The 24,721-nt window shown below is 40.6% G+C and overlaps 1 protein-coding gene across 1 annotated transcript in view; it reads right to left on the bottom strand.

The window, feature by feature from the left end:
* Nucleotides 1-5,316: 5,316 nt before the first annotated feature.
* SLC17A8 (solute carrier family 17 member 8) overlaps nucleotides 5,317-24,721 on the bottom strand; it is a 66,152-nt gene continuing 46,747 nt past the window's right edge. The window contains exons 9-12 of the mRNA XM_008004371.3: nucleotides 23,558-23,690; nucleotides 14,872-14,982; nucleotides 9,521-9,648; nucleotides 5,317-7,556 (exon numbers count right to left, since the gene is read on the bottom strand). Of these exons, the coding sequence (XP_008002562.3) occupies nucleotides 7,212-7,556; nucleotides 9,521-9,648; nucleotides 14,872-14,982; nucleotides 23,558-23,690 (717 nt within the window). The 3' untranslated portion in view covers nucleotides 5,317-7,211. The remainder of the gene's footprint in view (nucleotides 7,557-9,520; nucleotides 9,649-14,871; nucleotides 14,983-23,557; nucleotides 23,691-24,721) is intronic.

Genomic DNA, 24,721 nt, shown 5'->3' with positions numbered 1-24,721 from the left:
CCCTTTTTCTATCTCTTCTACTTGCTCCTACTCATCTTCCTGATTTCTCCATGTTAGAGTGTCCCCAGGGCTCATTCGTGTTCTTCTCTGTATTGGAATCTTGACAATCTCATCTGGTCTTCTGGCTTTACAGACCAGCTGTGTGATGTGATAGTGACTTACCAATGTACAGTGCCAGCTCTGACTTCTGGCCTGAATCCTAGACTGTATTTCCACTGCCTACCTGATACTGCCACTGAGATATCAATAGGCAACGAAAGCTCTAAAATCAAACAAGTCAAAATTCCCAGTTCCTTCCCCCAGTATTGTCCTGCTCCTCCCCAGTCTTCTGCCTCTCAGAAAATGTTCCTCTTCCTTCGAAACATGTCCAGAACCCGAGTACCTTAAGGGACTTAGTGTTCTTTAAATATGCCCATCATGTCCCCCCTTCAGGGCCTTTGTCCTTGTTTCTTCCTTTGCCTGGAACCGTGTCCCCCAAAATGCACTTGACTTGCTTCCTTACAGCCTTCAGTTCTCCACTCAAAGATCACATTATCCCTGGACACTTGACCTAACACATCATCCCTCATGTTCCCCACCGCCCTTACCTGGTTTTATGTTTGTTCTCAGCACTTAGCACTGGCATACTGTGTCCTGGTTTTACTCATTAACAGCCTTATTTTTTGTGTCTTCCCTCAGAATATAAGCTCCATAAGAGCAGAGACCTATTTTGTTTATTTATTTTCTAGCCCTAGTGCCTAGAACATTAGAGGTGCTCATTACAGGTGCTGAATAGTTGTTGAACTTAGCTAGGCGTGGTGGCACATGCCTGTACTCCCAGCTACTCAGGAGGCTGAAGTGGGAGGATCGCTTGAGCCCAGGAGGTCAAGGCTGCAGTAAGCCATTATGGTGCCACTGCACTCCAGCCTGTATGACCGAGTGAAATCCTGTCTCAAAAAAAAAAAAAAAAAAAAAAAAAAAATATTGTGGAATGAATAAGTGAATTAATGAATGAATAATTCCCTTGGGCAGGGCTTGGTGGGTAGGTCCTACAGGAAGTGACTAGGCAAAGATCATTTTATTTTGATGGGGAAACCCCCAAATGTCAATAGTTATAAGCCCTTTTACTTATATGTGAGTTCCCACCACTCATCCCATGAATCCTATAATCTCCTGCCTAAGGGATATGATTCTGACTGGCAGCATTTTGGAAGCTCAGCCCAACAAGGCAGCTGGAAGTTTTCAGTGTTCAGCATGCAAACTTTTGATTAATTTCCCTGTGTTTAACAAGATTCATTCATTCATGTATGCATTTGAAAAATAATTTCCAGGTGGCTATTAAATGCCAGGCATCTCTAGATACTTGAGATATATCAGTAACCAAAATGCTCTAGCCTTTGGAGCTGATACTCAGCTATTATGGGTGTTCTTGAATCCATAGTGCCCACATCCAGAAAATGAACCTCCTGTTTTCCAGTAGGTATGGGGAGGGACAGTTTCTTGGTTGAGCTGGTGGAAGAGAGATCTGGGGTGATAACTGCTTCTTACATGCACTTTCAACAGCATTGCTAAATCTGGTAATGTTAACTTTCAGCCAGTCCTTATGTTCTCAGTCCTCCTCAACCCCACTCCACTCTCTTCACTCTGTCCTCCAGAGGTACCTGGTGCTGGTACCTTCCATTTTAAACCTTTCTTGGGTGCAGTAACATGAAAGAGCTTTCTTCTTTCTTACTCAGTTCTGCTGAAGTCAGTTAAGACTCATGCATCCCCATTCAGCTTTCTAAATGTGATTTTTCTCCCACTTTCACTTTGCCCTGGCAAGTTTATGTGTTTTTTTATTTTAGTTTTAGAAATCGGCTAGAAATGACTGCATTTGTTCTGCCATGTTTAACAAGACAACCTGAGTGCCATCACCAGCATAATCTCCTTAAATACCACATCAGATTTTGAAGACCATATTGGTTGAGCACCCCATCTATGCAAGGCATGTACTGTGTGGCTGGATGTTTGTTGTGTCTAAACTTGGGATTCCTGGGGAAAAAATCAGCCCCTTGCAAACGAACCCTCACTCAACACAAACACACCCAGTAAGCATTGGGTTCAACTTTTTCCTATCTTACCTATCTGTGTAGCTATGGAAATAGGGGAAATACAGGGGCCCCTGGTTCTCACGTCCTGCTGCAGTCCAGCAGTTGATGAGAAGAAAGATCTCACACATTCATCTGGTTTTTCACCTGTCCCTATCTCCTTGGGTCTAGAGTAAGCTGCCAGAGCTCATTCCATCACTTTGATCATACTTCACTGAAATAACTGGAACACTCTTGACTTTGAGAACACCACTGTCTGGAATTACTGCTAGCCAGTAGAAGCCATAGAGAACAGATTAAAAGTTAAGAATTAAGAGTATGATTTAATTAAGATTAGATTAAAATATGAGTTTGATCTTAATTAGACTTATGGTTAAAGAATTTAAAAATTAAGAATAGATTATTAGTCTTAATTAAGAATTAAGATTAAAATATGGCCTTTAGGGACCTGACTTTAAATTCTTCTCTGAAATACCATTTACTTATTAATAAATATTTGGGAAGAAATCATTAACCCTTTCTCATTGGGTTGCCATGAGAATTAAATGAGATTATGTATGAAAAGGACTTAGTATAAGGCCTGGGATATAGTACTACATGTAATCTAAAGGAAAAGTCAACTTCCCTGCCCCTTTAGTTTGGCCCATGTAGTTATTAATTCAAGTTAGAATCATCCAGAATCTATTTTATTCCAGGGAATTGATATCTTTGAGGTCTCCGGTCTTCCCTGGAGGAAGCTCATGGCCCCTTTCACTATAAAGATTTGCTCCTTACAACCTAGTTCAGATCTCTCAGAATGACACATAGCAAGTTTACATCATTTATGACAGTTGGGGTTAGAAAACTATTTCAATATGCTAAGTGAGAATTCGTAAGACCCTGAACCAAGGCTAGAGCTGAATGGAAGTGTAATTCATGCTTGCTCAGCAATCTACGTGTTCCCCTTTGTTTCCTAGCCACCCTTGAAGTTAGGTTGGGGCTATGTGGCTAGCATAGGTCAATGGACCACAACCAAAAGTGACTGTGTTGTTTCCAAGTGAAGCAGTAAAACCCAGTGTGCCTCCTTCTCCTTTTCCCTTTCATGGTGATATCAGAATTTATATGTTCCCAATAATTGACTACAAGATGCTGAATGGAGAAAATACATCCTGGATGCCTGAGTGACTGTCTGGAACAAGCCTCCACTCCACTCCACCCCAACCAACCCACTTTCAACTAGTTCTTCTCAAGAGAGAACTAAACATTTGCTATATTAAACTACTGAGATCTAAGTTTAATTTATTACCACACTACCCCTAAGGAGGTAGATTAGTTTGAGAGAACTTGTGAAGTTAAAATTAAAAGATATTTCAGCGTTTATTAAGGGCAGACTAGGTAATTCAGACCAATCTTCCTACTAGGAAAGTTAAACTAAAAAAAAGAAAAAATTAATTCTCTCAAAAGCGTTGGAAAGCCAACATGGTAGTGAAAAATTTCCAGGCTACCATCTGACATCTGACAGAAGATGAAAATCCAGAGAAGTGACTCTGACATTTGAGGCCACTTTTCTCCTGGGAGAATTTGTTAATTCTAACAAAGCCAGTGTTTGTTAATTCTAACAAAGCTGAGCAGTGTCTTCGATAGCCTGGTTTGGGGACAAGAGTTGGACTCTGGTTAAACCATTGTAGGGCAGGTTGGGACCCTTAAGTGCTATATTCTAGCAGTAAGGGTGAATAGGAAGTAAAAGAGCCTTCACACATCCTGTTGTCCAGCTTCAAATCATCTGGATGGCACAAAATACCTAAGGCCCTACAACTGGACTAAGATGATCCCAGACAGTTAATGCCCTTAGGCTCATGAAAGAAGCAAACAAAGATCTCCTAGAAGGAAAAAAAAAGAAAAAGAAGAAGAAGCACTATTTCATGGCTAAAATTGCTAAAAATTATTTCTACAAATAATTTTTCAAATGCAATGGCTGATAAAATCAAGGAAAACCAGGCATAGATGCAGTTAAGATAGTATGAATAAGGACCAGCAAAACCAACAACAACAACAAAACAGACTAATATGGTCTCCAAATATTGGCACTGAGCAGACTTTAAAACCATTAGCTTACTATGTCCCAGAAAATAAAATACGGTATTGAAAATTTCAGCAAGGAGCTGGAAATGTTTTTTAAAAGACATAGCAGAAACGAAAAAGAGCCAATAAAAATTCTAGAACTGGAAATACAGTCACTAAGATTAAGAACACAATGGATGGATTTTTACAGGTTAGACCTCACTGAAGAGAGAGATAAAGAACTGAAAAATAAGTCAGGAGAAGATATCCAGCGTGACATATAAAGAGGCAAAGCATTGGAAAATACAAAACAGGTGGTCAGACACCTACATACAGTCTAGAATACATTTAACTGAATGCCTAGAAAAACAGGAGAGAGAGAATGGAGCAAAAGCAGTATATTAAGAGGTAATGGAGAGAGTTTTCCCAAGCTGATGTAAGACATGGATCTACAGATTGAAAATTAAATTACATGAACTTAGCAGAGAAAAAAGAGAAGGGGAAAAAATTTTAAGTCAAGGATGACTCTAAGAATTCTAGCTTGAGCAAAAGGATAATGTGACTAACTGAGATAAGAAATAGAGAAAGAAAAAGATTTATTGGGGTTAGGAGGAGGCAGAGTGAAATAGAAATACACATAGTAGATTCCAATTTTTACCTCTTGAATTTAACATCCAGACAGGGATACAAATGGGCCATTATTTCTTTAATACTTACTTTTCTTGGCATATTAAGGAATTTCCAAAACTTTGATTTTTTGGAAAGGATCATCAGATCTTTCTTGTCTCAAGAACCCTGCACCTATAGGCCTCCTTCCCTTCCTGCTAGAATCCACGGTTTGCATCCATGAGTTGACCTACAAATGGACATTTGCAGCAAAATGTACAATGACTTGCAAATGGCATCTGTCTGGTGTTAAAATGTAATTATTTATCAATTGCAACCTACACAGAGAAAAACCCATCACAACAAAATAATGTATTTTCTAGTTTTTAACACATTGATCCATGATTTCATTTTTAAAAAATATATATTATAAGAGCAAGTTACAGGAAAAATGTGGATTTTCTGCACATGACACCAACTTCAAATGATGCGATAAATACAACTTTGTGTCACAATATATAATACTACCCTAAGGATTATCATGAGTTTTTAAAATACAATTATTTGACTTTATTAACACACACACAAAATAAAACACTGGCTATCATAAATTGCTAATTTTTTATTTTTTATTTTACTTAGCAAACAGCACAACTTTCACAATAAGTTTCAGGGATAATGGATAAAAATGACATAGCATGTTTTCTTTTCAACTGGAAAGTCCCCCAAAATGTTAAAAGATGATAATGATGATGACAGCTATTTACTTGGGCATTTTCTGCATGCTAGGAACTGTTCTATGGGGCTTGCATGGATTCACTCATTAAAGAGATTTAAAGATGTCTACTAACATAAATTGTATGCTAATGACATAAAGAATATTATTTAATGAAGAGTCGCAATTTTTCCCCAAGATTATTCCGTTTATAAAATACACTACAACTCAGCTAGTATTACTGGGGACCAGAAATACATGTGGGAGAAATTAGAAAAAAAACCACCCTACAATAATAAATTACAAATAAATCTATAATTTTTCCATATTATATCTTTCTTCCGAAAGTAGAAATAAAATTTTCAAAACCAATGAACAGGAAAATAATTTTATTTTCAAATAACCCTCTAGATATCAACGTTAAAAATTTAAATATATCTAAAAGTATCCATGTAATTGCCTTATGCAATCAAAGGTGAATTTTTCAACAGTAACTGTAGGTCTAATTGTCCCAAATGTTTTCATTGTAGGATTTCCCTGTGTAACTACTGCTATATTATTGTGATTTCCCTGAATATCATTTCAAATAGAGTCATCATGAATACTTTTGATACAAAATCATAATTTTGTATAATCTGATGAAACTTCCTATTATAATCTCCAGCAGAGAAGGCTAAAGATATACATTTTTTTAGATAGAAAATTATTTCAGGAGAATTGTACCTAAGAAAACACATGAACCTACTTCTTAAATTATTAAATGTCTTAAAAGTTTACAAGTAATTTGGGACATCATTTAGCTACATTCTTAATATTACGGAAAGTTGAAATTTAATAACCAAACTCTTGCTTACTGCTTTCAGCCATTTTGACCATCAGATTCCTAAAAATTTGGCTCTCTTGCTTAGCTTTTCTTTAAAAAAACTATTTGAATCTCTGATGTAGTCTGTGACCCTTATTAGTTTAAAAACTATGAAGTCACAGAACCATTTGACTCCTCAGATAACATAGAACACTGAGGGTCTTTGAATCTAGCCTCTCACACATTTGAATCCCCTCTGCCTCATCAACCCAAATGTTTCCCTTCCCTGACACCTGTTAAAATGGTGAATTACTCACAATTACTCCATTGTCAGTTTTCATTATTACAAATGTCTTCCCTACACTGAATGGAAATCTTCTTCCCAAAAACTGCCACCTATTGGGAGCTTCAACAATCTCAGCACTGACCCTGGCAGATGACCTTGAGCAAGTTCATTTCTTGTTGCTTTAGATTTCTTGGTTATAAAATGGGGATAAGAAATGTGTGTCATAAAGGTGCGGAGATTAAATAAGAGTGTTTATAAAGCACCTGCCACAACGTGGGGTTTATTGGGAATATGAAGCCCTCCTCTGCATAGCTACCCTAGAGATGTGGTGGCAGCTACTGCTACTGTTTACATTCCTTCTGGCCAAACATCCCCATTTCCTTCAATGTTTCTTTGAACAACATGGTATTGTCTCCTTTTTCGTCTAGTCATTCCTTTCTGAGTAAGTTCAGCTCTTTGAGAGAAGGGTCAACTGTCAATTAAAAAAATATGTATTATCAACTATGTTACCAGCTGAGCACAGCTCCTTACCTATACGTGTCATTGAAAGATAGTATTTCTCTTTTCCTTGTTGCTGGGTAGATCTTCTCCCCTCCCCATATTTGGACTTCTGACAAGCTGGGCTAAAAGAAAGGCAATAGGTATGGATAGTTTCTGGTTCTAAAGTAAGGAGAAGACAGAAGTGCACCTCAGACATTAGGATGTAGCTGAGAAGTTTCTCTCTTCATTCTGGTAGGATGTCGGCTCTTCCTCATCAAGGGTCACTCCTCTCTGTCCTTTCCATTCCTTCTTCTGGACTTCACAATTCTGGATGGTGGCTCCATAAGACATCATCTTTTTGGGACTCACAAAACTCTCATGGTTGAGTTCTGTCTCCTCAGCTAACTCATCCTGGTCAATGATTCCACATTTCTCCTCAGAGAGATTCTCTGGGTCAGCCCACTCCTGTTTCTCCCCAGAAGCAAAGACCCCATAGAAGATCACACCACTGTAATGCACCAGGGCAGCTATGAGGAACACATTCTGCCATTCTTCACGGGTCTAAATAAGGAAATAAAGTGCCAATTAATGTTTTAACTAAAACCAGAGATTACCAGTATGTCCTGGAGGCCTCTACTGGGAAAAAGCACCTGCCCATTTGGAAGGCAATGCTCTGTTCCTTGGGAGGGAGGATGTGTGTCAGAAGCACCATCCAGGATTCAAACCTAATTTAAAAGAAAAACTTAAAAAATGAAAGTGAAGACTACAATGAATATAAAAGTTAGACATGACAATAAATATGAATTTTTTTAATTTAGAAAATACTTTTTTTTTTTTTTTGAGACGCAGTCTCACTCTGTCGCCCAGGCTGGAGTGCAGTGATGCCATCTTGGCTCACTGCAAGCTCCGCCTCCCAGGTTCACACCATTCTCCTGCCTCGGCCTCCCGAGTGGCTGGGTGCCCGCCACCACATCCGGCTAATCTTTTGTATTTTTAGTAGAGACGGGGCTTCACCATGTTAGCCAGGATGGTCTCGATTTCCTGACCTCGTGATCCGCCCTCCTCGGCCTCCCAAAGTGCTGGGATTACATGAAAATACATTTTAAAATAAACAGCACATAAAAATATTAATACATGCAGCACCATTGCATAGCTTTTTGAATACTCAAATGGGGTTTCCCTTCACATAGTCAGCTAAATTAAACTTGTTTTAGGAACCCGCTGTTTTAAATATCAGAAGTCTCCTTCTTGCTTGTTGTTGGATACATAACAATATTTGAGCCATTAAAGTTCTCACCCTTGACTGGCAAGAACTTTATTTATAATCATATTTTCAGTGTAAAAAAAAGTATGTCAAAAAATAATGGGAATTTGTGTCTAAGGTTGGGGGAAGATATCTTGGATTTAACAGTCAGGTTATCAATCCTATAATTCCATGAACAGAGAGGGAAAACATGAATTCCTGCCTATAAAATCCTACCTTCCTTTTCTGTCAAAAAGGAAGAAAATTTGTCTCACACCTTTTTTTTTTTGAGACAGAGTCTCACTCTGTCGCCCAGGCTGGAGTGCAGTGGCGCGATCTGGACTCACTGCAAGCTCCACCTCCCAGGTTCACGCAATTCTCCTGCCTCAGCCTCCTGAGTAGCTGGGACTACAGGCGCCCGCCACCACGCCTGGCTAATTTTTTTGTATTTTTAGTAGAGACAGGGTTTCACCGTGTTAGCCAGGATGGTCTGGATCTCCTGACCTCGTGATCCGCCCGCCTCGGCCTCCCAAAGTGCTGGGATTACAGGCGTGAGCCACCGCGCCCGGCCCTCTCACACTTTCTTCTGCAGGAAGCTGAAAAAACTTCTGAAGTTATATTTGTAATAGGCAATCCAACTAAGAAAATAGTTGAGGGAAAAAAAATCCCATGGTATCAGAGAATTTTTATTTGCAGAAAGCAGCATCTTGAGACGTTTCAGTGACAAAGATAAAGAAATCACATGGGCTGTGGTTGAATTCTGGATGGATCTGCCTCTACCACTCACCCTAGTCCAAATTCACAAAGGCTCAGTAACAACTGGGTAGGTTATTAATGTCCTGTTTATTTTATTCTTAACAAGGAAGTAGAATAACACTCATCTTTTCATGCTGAAACATGCTAAGCAATGGATGGAATTAGGTTATAAAGTTTAATCACTGAGAATGAGAAAACAATCTTCAGTAACTCATTTATCCTGAGTTGACTGCCTCAGTTTCTTCTTTGTGTCTCTAAACAGTTTCTAAGGCCCATACCCCTCTCCCCAGACTTTTATTGCTCAATTGAAAAAACATAGAACAAAACAACAATTAGCCTTGGTGCCATTGATAAGCAATGATTTGAAAATCAGAAGAAGAAAATAAAATAAAAGAAGTTCAGCTGACTCAGTCAAGGTCAAGGACATACACATTTACAGACTGCGATAGAGCCTTGAAATCTCAAGTTTGTGTTAGTGCTCCAGTCCTCTGACACTGTAACCCACAGCCACAAAGGAGACCTTTACCTTGTGCCTGGTCATTGCACCGACAATGAGGGGACAGACCATTCCAGAGAGGGTTCCCACTCCATTTGAGATCCCCATGAGAATGCTGGCATAGCGGGGGGCAATATCCAGGTGGTTGACATTAAAACCTACAGTGAAGCCAAAACCTCAAAATCAGAGTCAAGAACAGAATTCCAAATACACTTTGGAAAATACTCAGTTGTCCCAACCTTTGCCAATCTGTTTGGTTTCCTCTAGTATATGACTGATGCATATTAGTTTCCAGACCAAGAGGACTGGGTTCAAGAGGCTGTGTCTACACAAAGCAGTACTGGTAGACAATGCTCGAACTGATTATGGATATCTATTATGGGCTTTCTCTACAAGGAGAATTATGGCATCTCTACCTTGTAGGTTCTGAATTCCAAAATACGGTGTTTGGCACAATACTGAAAAGCCTAAAGACTGAATCACATTTATTCAGAGTAAATAATCATGCAATCATATACAGTATGACGAAACCAAACCTTGCTTTATAATATTCCCGCTCCTACCCTCGACTTACTCTTAAAAGGCAGCCAAGAGTCAGCCTACCTTATTGGCCACATGGCCACATTTTCACACAATGAAAATGGTGCTTTTTAATGAAACATTTGCACAAACCTTAGGAGAACCTCTGCAATTTACAAAACACTTTCACACACCTACTGGATTTGGAGTTTGTAAATCTGGACTTGAATCTTATTTCTTCTATGTAAACAAGTAATTTGGGGGCCTCTGTTTCTTCATCTCCGATATGAGGATAATATTACTACTCACTTCATAAAGTGATAGAGTGATAGAGACTCAGGGGAAATAGGTATGTGAAGCAAATATCGAAGCTATACTACCACCACTACTACTACTACCTTCTGCTGCCACTGCCAGGTAACTCCCTCTCTTTGAGGTTTTCTATCAAAAGATAATGCTGCTGGCCGGGCATGGTGGCTCACGCCTATAATCTCAGCACTTTGGGAGGCTGAGGCGGGCGGATCACCTGAGGTCAGAAGTTCGAGACCAGCCTGGACAACATGGCAAAATCTCACCTCTACTAAAAATACAAAAATTAGCCAGGCCTGGTGGCACATGCCTGTAATCCCAGCTACTTGAGAGGCTGAGACAGGAGAATCGCTTGAACCCAGGAGGCGGAAGTTGCAGCAAACAGATCCGACGTTGTCAATATATTGCAGGGTTGCATGTTCGAATTAGACAGACTTCAATTCTGGTAGCTTAACTGAGATGCAAGCCTAGACCAAGGATTTAAACTTCCTGAACCTCAGTTTCTTTATCTATATAATGGCATAACGATTCTTATAATATTGACGTAGGAATTAAGTTAAATAATGTATGTTAACTACACGGTGTATAGACATGTAAACCAATATGCATGCTCTTTACAGGTGGTTAGCCATCCGTCTTGTTTAGCACCATCTCCCCTGAACTAGCAAAGTGCCTGGCACATTGTGGTCACTCAATAAATAGTTGCTAAATTAATTACCACCTTCACCTACTGAAATTATAGCAAGGAGTTGTAGGCTTTATTCATCTTTTTGTTTTCCTTTGCTTTGCTTTTTACTTCTCTATTCTGTGCAAAAAAAAAAAAAAACTGAAAATAGGACTTAAAATATTTTTTGTTCTAATCTGGCACATTGGTTGGTTGTCTTTTCTACCTCCCTTCGGGGAGAAATTTTGAGAAAACTTTTTGGTAATAATAAACATACCTTCTCTTTCAGGTCAATGTGCCAAATGATCAGAATATAAAATAGCTGCAAGTTCATTAATCTTATCACTGATTTGAATGTAATAAACACTTTATTAGAAAAGAATCCAGAGATAAGAAGCAATTAATATGATTGTTGAGTATTATGCTCTGATACAAAGCCTGGGCAACTGCATTCAGCTACAGATAATGTGGGAAAAGCCATTTAGGTTTCTAGCTGCACAATCCTGACATTTGGGGAGGAGGGGAAATCACTGAGAAATTGAGATATTGATAGATTTTTATAGCAGATGAAAAAAAATACACACAAACTGAGAGAATCTGTCTTCTCTGTATAGGACATTTCCCAAAACAGGCATCACTCATTCCTTGCCTATTTTTAACCTCATCTATCTCAGCAGTCTTGTCTATAATCAGCTCCTAAATTGTGCCAGTCAGTCTTCCCTGGCATCCATGTTTATTCCTTTAAAAGTTGGCAGACAGTAGATCCTGAGGAATTATTGCCCCGTGGCCACAATCTCTCCCACAGTGTCATTGCTGGGACCAACAGACCTTTATTCCACACTCCCAGTCACTTCGCTGGGAGAGTTAAACCACACTTTGGTTTCCCCACCAATAAAGTGAATATAGCAATACCCTTCTCATCAAGGTTGTGATGAGGATTAAATGAAATCATGTTTAAAAAGTGGCAAGAAGTCCAGATGTGGTGGTTCATGCCCGTAATCTCAATACTTTGAGAGGCCGAGGCAGGAGAATCACTTGAGGCCAGGAGTTCGAGACCAGCCTAGGCAACATTGTGAGACCCTGTCTCGAAAATAAATAAATAAATAAATTTATACACACACACACACACACACACACACACACACACATATATATAGGCATGGTGGCACATGCCTGTAGCCCCAGCTACTCAGGAGGCTGAGGCAGGAGAATCAGTTGAGCATGGGAGGTAGAGGCTGCAATGATCTGCGATCATGTCGCTGCACTCCAGCCTGCGTGACAGAGCGAGACCCTGTCTAATTTTTTTTTTCTTTTGAGACAGAATCTCTCTTTGTCACCCAGGCTAGAGTGCAGTGGTGCAATCTTGGCTCACTGCAACCTCAGCCTCCCCAGTAGCTGGGACTACAGGCACATACCACCACAACCAACTAATTTTTGTATTTTTAGTAGACATGGGGTTTCACCATGTTGGCCAGGCTGGTCTTGAACTCCTGATCTCAGGTGATCCATCTGCCTCGGCCTCCCAAAGTGCTGGGATTACAGGCATGAACCACTGCACAAGGCAACAAACCCTGTCTAAAAAAAAAAAGGAAAAAAAAAAAAGCAGCGTCTGTGATTTGGAGTATTGGGTTTCTCTCCTTCAGACTGTGACTTAATTGGCAATTGGGGGAAAGGAAGCAATATGAACTTGAACATTTCAGTATCTCTGGGAACAGGATATGGATCTCTTTTGCTCACAAAGTTATCAAGGGAAGTCGTTCCTTAGCATCCTTCTGGAAGCAAGTCGTGATTGCTGTGCCCTTGCCGCTCAAAGTGTGGATTGCCCTGCAGCAGCAGCAGCGCTGGGGAGCTTACTAAAACTGCAGAATCTCAGGCTCCACTCTAGAGCTTCCAAGTCAGAATCTGCATTCTGAAATATCCTATGGTGATTTCACATAACTCTGAGAAGCACTGGACTGGTGTGTGTACTAATAGAACAATAATGGTGAACACTCATTAATTTTGTTATGCATCTGGCACTGTGCTAAGGGCTTCAAATAAATAAAGCTAAAGTTTTTATTTGAATAAATATTTCCACTAGAATGCAAACTTTATGGGGATGGACTCTTTCATTTGTTCACTGCAATATCCCCAGTGCTAAGAATAATGCCCAGCACACAAGAAGTGCGAGGAAATGCATGAATTATCTAAGTTTATCCTCCCAACAACCCTATGGGTTGCTGTTTCATCTCTCCAATCTCTAGATGAGAAAACTGAAGCTTGAGAGTTTTCATAATTTAGCAATTTTTTTCTTTTATAAATAGTAAGTAGTAAAGAGGGCCTCAAACCCCACCCCAGATCTATGCATCTCTAAACCAAATTACTTAGCTGCAAGTTACTTTTAATTTAGACTTTTACTTTATTTTCTAATTTAACTATTCATCAGCTCTATTTATTTTGACAGATACAAGCCCCTGTCTTAGGGCAGTTTAGACCAGAGGTTCCATATGTTTCTATTCTTGGACACTAACACTATTTGATATCTAAGGCAAGTTGGAATAATGGAAGGAGCATAGCCTTTGGGCCACACAGAAGTGTTCTGGCATCCTTCCTTTGCCACTAACTGTGTGACATCAGGAAAGTATTAAATTTTTCTGAGCTTTAGTAAAATAGTGAAAAATCAGTAACGTAGTGATATACTACTACTCGCTTCACAATGTTGTGAGATATATGCAATATATGTAAAATTTTCTTTAAGTAACCATTTTTTATTTTTATTTTATTTATTTATTTATTTATTTTTCTCGAGACAGGGTCTCACTTTGTCATCCAGGCTGGAGTATAGTGGCACGAACTCAGCTCACTGCAACCTCCAACTCCCAGACTCAAGCCATCCTCTCACCTCAATCTCCTGAGGAACTGGGACCGCAGGTGTGCGCCATTACACTTAGCTAACTTTTTGTATTTTTTGTAGAGATGGGTTTTTGCCATGTTGCCCAGGCTGGTCTCGAACTCCTGGGCTCAAGTGATGGATTCATCTCGGTCTCCCAAAGTGCTACAATTACATGCATAAGCCAGCGCACCTGGCCAGTCACCATATTTCTTATTACAATGTTTTAAAGATAGACAAACAACTAAATTTCACCCTTTGACCCAGTTTTGCATAGGAAGCTCCTGATATGATTGCCCTCTGGCCTCTCTCTCACATACAGTAGACCGGTTTCTGCTCCTGTAAAATGGGGATCGTAACAGCACTGATACCCAGCAGAGTAGTTGTGAGAGAGACAGGCCTTAATACACGCAGATCGCATGGAACAGTCCCTGGCACAGAATCTGTGCTTGGTCATCGCTAGCTCACATCATCACTGTCATTATTCTCAACAGCTTTACCCGGTTCAGAAAGTCACTTCCTCTCTCTGGACCCACATTTTCTTGTTTGGAAAATGAAAGTAATGGAGTAGACAAAAATCTAAAGAAGGTTTTCACTCTTAAAAAAGCTTCTGATTCTATGACTGTAATGATACTCACAGTTCTCTAGCAAGAGGCGAGGCTTTAAAAAGTCACAGGAGCCTCTATCAGGTAGGGTGACATGGTGCTAAAGTATGTAAGTCCACTTCACCCAGGACATACGCTTGGGCCTTTGCTCATATCTCAGAAGGGTCATCTGCGCTTTGTGTCTTTTCCCATAACAAGGTAAGTAGGAAAAATTCCACCTTAACTGAGCTCCCAAGCCCAGTTCTCAGTGATCTTACAAAATCACCCCTACTAGATGACATTCTCTGGGCAGTGGTCCTGCTATCTGAGAATGGACTGGTTCCTGAAAGAAGGTGCTACAATATCCTTGTCCTTCCTTCTTCCTGGGACTCATTGAATCTATAGTCAAGACCTGGAAACCCAAAGGACACATTACCTGAAATAGCAAAGCCACTAAATCCTACAGCAAGCACCAGAAAGGAGATAGCCACCCCTTTGGTATGGGAAAAGCCAACCACCAGGAGTAAGGTTGCCTCCATGCCAAAACCTGCAAGTGGAAACAGCAAGGGAAAACAAAATGTCATTTTCATATCAGTGAACCCAAGTTCATTTATTTATCAAATAAGAACTAACCTATAATTCCACAGACCTAAATTTATTGTGTGTGTGTGTGTGTGTGTGTGTGTGTGTGTGTATGTAAGTTCTGGAATTTAATTTTTTTTTTTTTTTTTTTTTTTTACTTGAAGTTCTGGGATTTAAGTTCAGGGATACATGTGCAGAATGTGCAGGTTTGTTATGTAGGTATACATGTGCCATGGTGGTTTGCTGCACCTATCAACCCATCATATAGGTTTTAGGCCCCACATGCATTAGGTATTTGCCCTAATGCTCTCCCTCCCCTTTCCCCCTAGCAGGCCCCAGTGTGTGATGTTCCCTTCCCTGTATCCATGTGTTCTCATTGTTCATCTCCCACTTATGAGTAGGGACATGCGGTGTTTGGTTTTCTGTTCCCCCACAGACCTACATTCTGGTACAGAGATTACAATGCCACCCAGGTATTTCATGACTACATGACTCTGCTAATATTCCCTGGGTGTTCACAAACTTTCTAACATTATCCCGGTGCACCTTGACCACCACACAGTCCCAATAGGTTCCAGTGATGCTCCTGAGATGAGGGATGTTAATTATTAGTTGCTTCATGGGTAGTTGCCCTTGCCATTGTTAAATACTAAAACTTTACTATATAACTGTGGTAATGATTCCCCTTTGACTAGTTATGGTCTTTCCCGTAAAAGTAAAATGACAACACTCTAATATTTATTGCCAAAAGCAACTAGAAAGTTGTAGCAAATATCTGAAACAAACAAGAAAAAATAAACACAGCACTTCACCACTTGTAAAGCAAAAGTCAAAATTTTTCTATTTCAGAAGTTCACCAAGCTCTCAGGCCTCTTAAAAAAAAAAAAAAAAAAAAAAAAAAAGACAAACAATACATGAGATTTTTGCACAGAAAATATTGCAGAACAAAAGTACTTTCTGTTCCTTTCATTCAGAATAAGTGAATCTAGCAAAATAAAAAAAAAAAAGAATGAGGAAATTATGAAGTTTCTTCTCACCCGAAAAAAGTTCAGCTAACAACAGACAGAAAAATGATATAAATATCATTTCCAAGTATATAGAATGCCTTAGGAGGGGGAAGAAACAATTAGTGGTGCTTCATTTGGAGACTGCTGATTCCAGACATCTCCACACAATTGTACTACAGTACCTCAAAGGCAAGATGCCCAAATCAATTCTCTCGTCCCCTATTTTATTATTATTATTATTATTATTATTATTATTATTATTAAGACAGAGTCTTGCTCTTATCACCCAGGCTGGAGTGCAATTGTGTGATCTTGGCTCACTGCAACTTCTGCCTCCCAGGTTCAAATGATTCTCCTGCCTCAGCCTCCCAAGTAGCTGGGATTATGGGCATGCCCCACCATGCCCAGCTAATTTTGTATTTTTAGTAGAGTCAGGGTGTTTCCATGTTGGTCAGGCTGGTTTCGCCATGTTGGCCAGGCTGGCCACTCCTGACCTCAGGTGGTCCACCTACTTCAGCCTCCCAAAGTGCTGGGATTACAGGTGTGAGCCACCGCCCCGGCCTCTTCCCCTATTTTTTTACTCCTAAACAAACAATGCAAACCGTCACCACCACGTGCTTTCTTCTCCTTCTCTAAATTAATCTTCTATATTCTGTGTTTAGAACCCAGTCTTTAGAGTCAAACTGGTATGGGTTCACTTTCCACTTCAAAATCACTAATTGTGTGACCTTGAACAAGTTACTACACCTCTTAGATTCCTCATCCAAAAAATGGAGATAATACCACAGCCTTGTGAGGTATTGGAAGAACGAATGAAATTGGTATATGAGGTACTGAGTGTGGCACATGGGCACAGTTCAACAGATGGTAGCCAGAAGTCCGATGCAGAAACTTCAGAACTGCCTTGGACTTCTCCTCCTGCCTCAGCTTTCACATACAAATCTGCAGGTTTGGCCTCAGAAATATCTGTTCAGTGCAACTGCCACTTTCTCCTCCCCTGTCACTGCTTTAGTTCCAGCACCTGTGACCTCTTACCAGGACAACTGCAATAAGCCACCTTTTTTTCTCCTTTTGTTTGAGATGGAGTCGTGCTCTGTTGCCCAGACTGGAGTGCAGTGGTGCAATCTCAGCTCATTGCAACCTCTGCCTCCCGGTTCAAGTGGTTCTCCTGACTCAGCCTCACCAGTAGCTGGGATTATAACCCACCACCATGCCCAGCTAATTTTTTTGTTTTTTTTTTTTTTTGAGACGCAGTCTCGCTCTGTTGCCCAGGCTGGAGTACAGTGGCGCGATCTCTGCTCACTGCAAGCTTTGCCTCCCAGGTTCACACCATTCTCCCGCCTCAGCCTCCTGAGTAGCTGGGACTGCAGGCACCCACCACCACACCCAGCTAATTTTTTGTATTTTTAGTAGAGATGCAGTTTCACCATGTTAGCCAGGATGGTCTCAGTCTCCTGACCTCGTGATCCACCCGCCTCAGCCTCCCAAAGTGCTGGGATTACAGGCGTGAGCCACCATGCCAGTCTAATTTTTATATTTTTAGTAGAGGCTGGGTTTCCCCTTGTTGGCCAGGCTGGTCTCAAACTCCTGACCTCAAGCGATCCACCTGCCTTGGCCTCCCAAAGTGCTGGGATTACAGGCTTGAGCCACCTTGCTCAGCCATAATAAGCCACTTTGGTAGTCTTCCCAGCTCGTCCTCTTCTGATGCATTCTCAATACCACTGTCTTTCTAAGCCACACACCTCATTATTCGTTCCTGTGCTTAATGTATTTGTCATGGGCTCCACATCATGAGTATTGTGTTCTATAATGAATCCCTCCTGCCGTTCCAGTTTCATCTTTTCCAGCCCTCATCTCTTTGCTTACTGCCCTCTTTCTGTAGACAGCCCTCTGTTCTATAGACATACGCCTCTATTAGCTGTTTTCTAACCACACAATACTGTCTCTTGCCCATACATATTTTCACACATTGTTTCTTCGCCTGGAATACTCTTCTCTCATCACTTTCTCTTTTTCTGAATAAATCTTACTATTTTTAAAGCCCAGATTAAATAGTGCCTCCTCTAGAAAGCTTCCCTAACAACCCTCTCCCTGCCCTCAACCAATGAAGCTGACATCACCTTCTCATCATTTTACAGAACTTTTCAATATTGCTTTGTAACTTTTCATTTGTGTTTCTGCCTCTCCCACAAAACTGTATATTTAACACAGAGTATGGCTAGCATGTAGTATGCACTCAATAAATAATGTTTGGCCAGACATGGTGGTGCACACCTATAATTCCAGCTCTTTGGGAGGCCGAGCCAGGTGGATCACCTGAGGTCAGGAGTTCAAGACCAGCCTGGGCAACATGGCAAAACCCCTTCTCTACAAAAATATGAAAGTTAGCCAGGCACGGTTGCATGTGCCTGTAATCCCAGCTACTCGGGAGGCTGAGGCAGGAGAATCACTTGAACCTGGGAAGTGGAGGTTGCAGTGAGCCGAGATTGCACCACTGCACTCCAGCCTGGGCAACAGAGTGAGACTCTGTCTCTAAATACATACATACATACATACATACATACATACATACATACATACATAATGTTTAATGAATTAATGCAAAGGAAAGGAAATGGGACCCAGAATCAAGAAAATAAGATTTACAAGCTAAAGTACTTACCGTAAATGATGGTTATTAATATTTACCTTTTTGAACCATTTCCTCAACACTACTATAAAGAAGGGCAAGAACTAATAATTGTTTTAAATGACTTCTAAAGAGGATGAAATGTAATTAGGGAAGTCTTACTTTTAAAACTATAGGCTTTATATCATTGCTACTTTTTCTTAATTTTGTTTCAACATTTAAGATTACACATAGGGAAAAATTGCTAGTGTTTCATATACTAACTATATGTGTCTTAGAAGTGGCCTATCCTAAATAATAAGACATCTGGCTGAAACTTCTTTCATTTTAACACTCTCAACAGAAGCGTGCAGAAAGTTAATTTCCCCAAAGAATCAGAATGATGATATTATGTAAAGAATAAAACTTACAAATGATACATCAGTTCATCTGTAAGAAAAAAATTTTTTTGCCAAATAGCAGATTGCCAACAGAAAAAAAGTATTTAAAAGCCTAAATGGTTTCTACGGACAGTTAAAATACTAGAGACAAGGCTGCATATTTCAGGAGCTTAAGGATAAAATTTGAACTTTAGGGGTAATGAGGAACTCCTTAAAACTGAACCTATTTAGAGTTACCAAGAAAAACAAAACTAGGACTTAAAGGCCTAAGAAATATTTTATTTCATATTAAAAAATCTGAAGTTCACACATGCAACTGATTCAGCCACAATAGAATTTTTGACCTCAGTTACACTTTACATGTTCTATAGAGGGGGCAGGACAAGAATTTGGCATCTGTCTTTAAGTATCATAGACGTGGACCCTGATTCAGAATGAATTGAACATCATGTCTTAAGGTGATCTGTTTTGCTTTAAATGATTTATGGCACATTAAAATCTATAGAAAGAAAAGATGACAGGCTCCAAGATATGTGTGATCCTTTTCAGATGAGAAATGCCTTCTATATCGCTTATTAGGAAACCAAAAAGCCGACCAAAATTCTCTGGAAGATCATACCAGTGCTTCATCATTTCCAAACCAACCTGCATTCTTCACTGATGGCACAAAACTTTATTTTCATGTAGTTATCTCTGCTCTAGCATCTCTGTATTTCAGCAGAAAAAAGTGGGACCATTATGGTCTTTTTAAAAATTTTCTGTTCTATATATAACTCACTTGTCCTACTATGTCAAAATATAAAACAACATGAAAAGCCATGTGAAGAAGTATTTTTTAAAGATGGGAGATGAGGCAGAAAGATTCCACATATGCCTTCTAGTTTCTTCAGAAAAAAAGTATTTCCTCTCAACAGGCACTTTGTTAGCAATTAAACATCTTTGAGAGTTCTCATCACCACAACATAACATCATCACCACCAATTAAGGAGAAACAGCAGAGGTATTGGGGCAGAATTAAATAGGAATAAGACATTCCCACAAAATATGCTCAAGAATCTCCAATGCATCTGAGTTTAGAAGAGGTTGTGCAAATAGTGTTTAAATCCAGAAGCTTCTTTAAAGTTGTTGGTTTAGAAGTACATGTTTTTGGCCAAGGGAAATACAACTGAATCGCAGATATTTGTTAAAGAACTCTTTGAAACATTTCTGTGTTTTTTGCGTCTTGAACACAGGAGAAGAAAAGCAGCATTAACATTTGTTGAGAATTTTTTATAGGTTGAACACCACACTAAGTGTATTTATACATTGTATTTATACATTGTATCATTTAATTATCATAACTATCCTCTGAAGTAAATATTATTATGTAGATTTTAAAGATGAGAAATGTTGGCCCCGAGAATTTAGAAATCAACCCCTCTCTCTCCATCTCCATTGTCACCTCATTTGTCCAAGCCACCACCTTCTCTAGACAGGACAACTGAAATTGCCTCCTACCTGGTCTCCCTTCTTTTATTCTTCTACCTGCATAATTCCCCAGATTAAAAATAAATAAATGAGGCCGGGCAAGGTGGCTCACGCCTGTAATCCCAGCACTTTGGGAGGCCGAGGCGGGCGGATTACTTGAGGTCAGGAGTTCAAGACCAGCCTGGCCAACATAGTGAAACCGTGTCTCTACAAAAATACGAAAGATTAGCCAGGCCCATGCCTGTAATCCCAGCTACTCAGGAAGCTGAGGCAGGAGAATCACTTGAACCCAAGAGGCGGAGGTTGCAGTGAGCTGAGATTGCGCCACTGCACTCCAGCGTGGGCAACAGAGCGAGACTCTGTCTCAAAAAAAAAAGAAAAGAAAAGAAAAAAGAAAAAAAAAAATCAGACCATATCCATTCTGTGTTTTAAATCATCTGTATCTCAATGTACTTCAAATAAAACCCAAGCTCTGCATTCGCCGACAAGGCCTGACATGATCTCACCCTAGAAAAACATCCCAATCCCATCTCCTGTCACTCAACCATTCCGACTCCCCTTCCTTCTATTCTCACACAGGCCACATTCCTGCCTGCCCCAGGGTCATTGCACATACTATTCTCTCTGCCTAAAATCTTTTCCTGAGAGAGCTGTAAGAAGGCACCACATGATGAGTTGCCAATATAGCCATGTGGACATATTCAGAGGGATCACTGGAGAATGGCATGACTTTAAGGAAACACAAGAGGAGAACTGAGCTGGATGTATAGAGAGGACTGGGGTAAGAGATGAAGGTGAGAACTCACAGGGAAAGAGAAAAGGAGTGGGCAAAGTCAGAGACAGAAAGATATGTTCAGGGCTTGGGTGAGGGCTGTCCAGCTGGAGCAGAATTTTATTATTAGAAGGGTGAGGCTTTGGCTACTGTATTTAGTTTTCATTTTTTTAATTTTTGATTTTTTAATAGAGACAAGTTCTCACTATATTGTCCTGACTGATTTCGAACTCCTGAGCTCAAGTGATCTGCCTGCCCCGACCTCCCAAAGTGCTAGGATTGCAGGCGTGAGCCACTGCACCCGGCCTACCACTGTATTAGTTTTCATTTGCTGCTGGAATAAATTACCACAAACTCAGTGGCTCAAAACAATACAAATATCAAGTATTAACTGAGGGATAGACTTAGGGGTCTTTAAGATCTATTCCAATGATTAGATGTCACCTCTAAAATATTCTCTGCACTATTGTACAGTTCTGGAGGCCGAGAATCCAAAATGGTACAGGACTAAAGTCAAGGCAGCAGCCTACGAAGTTGCATTCCTTCTAGAGGTGCTATGGCAGAATCTCTTCTTGTCTTCTCCAGCTTCTAGGGTCTGCTTGCATTCCTTGGCTTGTGGCTGCATCACTCTGACTCCTGCCTCCACCATCACATCTTCTTTTCTGACTCTGACCCTCCTTCCTCCTTTCATAAGGATGATTGTGATTAGATTGGGCCCACCTAGATAATGCAGGATAAACTCCCATCTCAAGAAACTCAATTTAATCCCACCTGCAAAGTCCCTTTTGACATGTGAGGAAACATATTCACAGCTTCTGAAGATCAGGACATGGACATTATTCTGGCTGCTACAGCTCTCTTGGAGAGGACTTGAATACAATATCCCAGAGCTTCACCTCCTGCCTACCAGACAGCAAGCCTACATCCACTAACCCTCAGTCCCCTACAGGAAAGTTCAAGCTAAGGTCAGGCCCACACATCCCTGCCTGGGACCAGCAGTCAAGCAACTGGGAGAATAGGTGCCAACAGACTCTTAGGCTTTCTTCCCGAAATGCTCTGGGATCAGATCATGCCTGCTGCTGTGTGCCTCGGTAGTCTTCACTTTTAAACGTTCCAGACCTAGCTAATCTGTCAGAGCATGCGCAATCCGTCCCTTTCAACTTAATATCACAGTTGTGAGCTCTTGCCCATAGGTGCGCTATCCTCTACCTCCTGCTCGCTCATCCTGATTCTAGTCCTCCCCAAAGAGGTAGCAGCAAACTAAGCTTTGGCGGTGGGCTCCAGCAGACCTGATACCTTTCAGGGATCTGCTACTTGAGCAAGTCCCTTTATTTTACTTCTGTTTCCTCATTGCAAATTGCATATAGTAATAGTACCTGCTCCACATGGTGGTTATAAAGATTTTTAAAATAATGTATGTAGAAGATTTAGCTTAATGTCTGGCACAGAAAGCATTCAATAAATGTTCATTTTAAAAGCTAAACAAAAAAGATGAGTTTTTTGAAAAGCACTTATGAACATTGTAGGGGTTCACAATTACTTTCGCCTACCTCTTTTGGGAAATCACCTAATATTCACTTTGTCTTTACAAAATTAAAACATAAAGCAGAAGCTAAATAAACCAGGAAAGAGAATGGGGTGTGTGTGTGTGTATACTCCATGCACAAGCATAGGTTAGGAGGAAAGATTACTTTTCTTCTGTTTCTTACCAAAACATATGGATAGGTAGAAAGGTAAGGAGAGAAGGGAATAAACTACATAAGCAAACAATAAATGTGGAAGGATGTATGGAAGAGTCCCGGCTGGATGACCTCTTGACAGGACTGTGATGTACAACACTCAAGTATCTGCTGAGGGACAGACTTAGAGGTCTTTAAGATCCACTCCAATGATTAAATGTCACTTTTTTTTTTTTTTTGAGACGAAGTCTCACTATCGCCCAGGCTGGGGTGCAGTGGCACTATGTCGGTTCACTGCAAGCTTCGCCGCCTGGGTTCACGCCATTCTCCTGCCTCAGCCTCCCAAGTAGCTGGGACTACAGGCGCCCACCACCAAGCCCGGCTAATTTTTTATATTTTTAGTAGAGACGGGGTTTCACTGTGTTAGCCAAGATGGTCTCGATCTCCTGACCTCGTGCTCCACCCACCTCGGCCTCCCATAGTGCTGGGATTACAGGCGTGAGCCACCGTGCCTGGCCTAAAAGTCACTTCTTAATATGTGCTCTGCAGTTCCGCTTACCCTAATTCTACAAAAGCTGCCTAAGCCATCTATGAAATCCACAGTACCTCCACAGTTCATGATTTTTCTGACAGCAGTTGTGGTCAAAATTTGTCTGCTTCTTAAATAATCAGCCAATTGTCCTCCAATAGGTACAACGATTGTCATAACCATGTGTGGGACTGCTGACAAGAGACCCACCTGGAAGGGAAAGAAACAATAAGCAATTTGTCATTACTTCTGAGAGAGGGGCCTCCCTAATTCCCTTGCCCACCTCCACTCCACAGCCCCCCTACCTACCACCACCAAATTTAAGCATCTAATTATGTGGGATCTGGGAAGGCCTGAATTTCATAATAAATAAATGATGAATGAGTGAATAATTTTAGACCTATCTGTGTCCTCTACCAGATTGGAAGCTCCTTGAAGGCAGAGATGACTTTTCTTCATCACAGAGGACATGGCACATGGGAGATAAAGAACTTGGCACCCAGTGAGCACTGATGACTGATGACAGCCACCATTTCACGACTATGCCAGCTCTTCCATGGTCACTTCTGACAGTATCTGTAGCTAGGCAGACATTTGTGCCTGCGCGGCTGCTGTTCTTTCCCTTGTAGAAAGAGGTTTAATTATCTTATGATGACAGTTTATGATTCACTATCCACACCCTTCCTCCCTAAAACACAATTGGCTTGATGATAATGTCTGGGAGCACTGAAAGAGGTCCTTTCTTTTTTTTTCTTTTTCTTTTTTCTTTTTAGACAGAGTCTTGCTCTGTTGCCCAGGCTGGAGTGCAGTGGTGCAATCTCGCCTCACTGCAACCTCCGCCTCCTGGGTTCAAGTGATTCTCCTGTCTCAGCCTCTCGAGTAACTAGGATCACAGGCATGTGTCACCACGCCCAGCTAATTTTTGTATTTTTAGTAGAGGCAGGGTTTCGCCATGTTGGTCAGGCTGGTCCTGACCTCAGGTGATCCTCCTGCCTTGGCCTCCTAAAATGCTGGGATTACAGGCGTGAGCCACCATGCCTGGCAGAAAGAGGTTCTTTCTAACCCATTGCAAGCAATGATTGTTACTGCTATAGCCACCATTATGGAGACGGGGTGTTCTGCAAAATGAGTGTTAAGGTTCTTACTGTTACTCACTGAGTAGTTTATAGGAAAAAAAAGAAACCCACACCCTCAAAACTTTTTATCCTCACCTAATATGCCATCCTTGAGCTAGCTTCAAA

Source organism: Chlorocebus sabaeus, chromosome 11, assembly GCF_047675955.1.
Source record: "Chlorocebus sabaeus isolate Y175 chromosome 11, mChlSab1.0.hap1, whole genome shotgun sequence".
Classification (NCBI taxonomy): domain Eukaryota; kingdom Metazoa; phylum Chordata; class Mammalia; order Primates; family Cercopithecidae; genus Chlorocebus; species Chlorocebus sabaeus.
The sequence above is the reverse complement of the archived record's forward strand: the minus strand, read 5'-3'. Positions and strand labels throughout refer to the sequence as shown.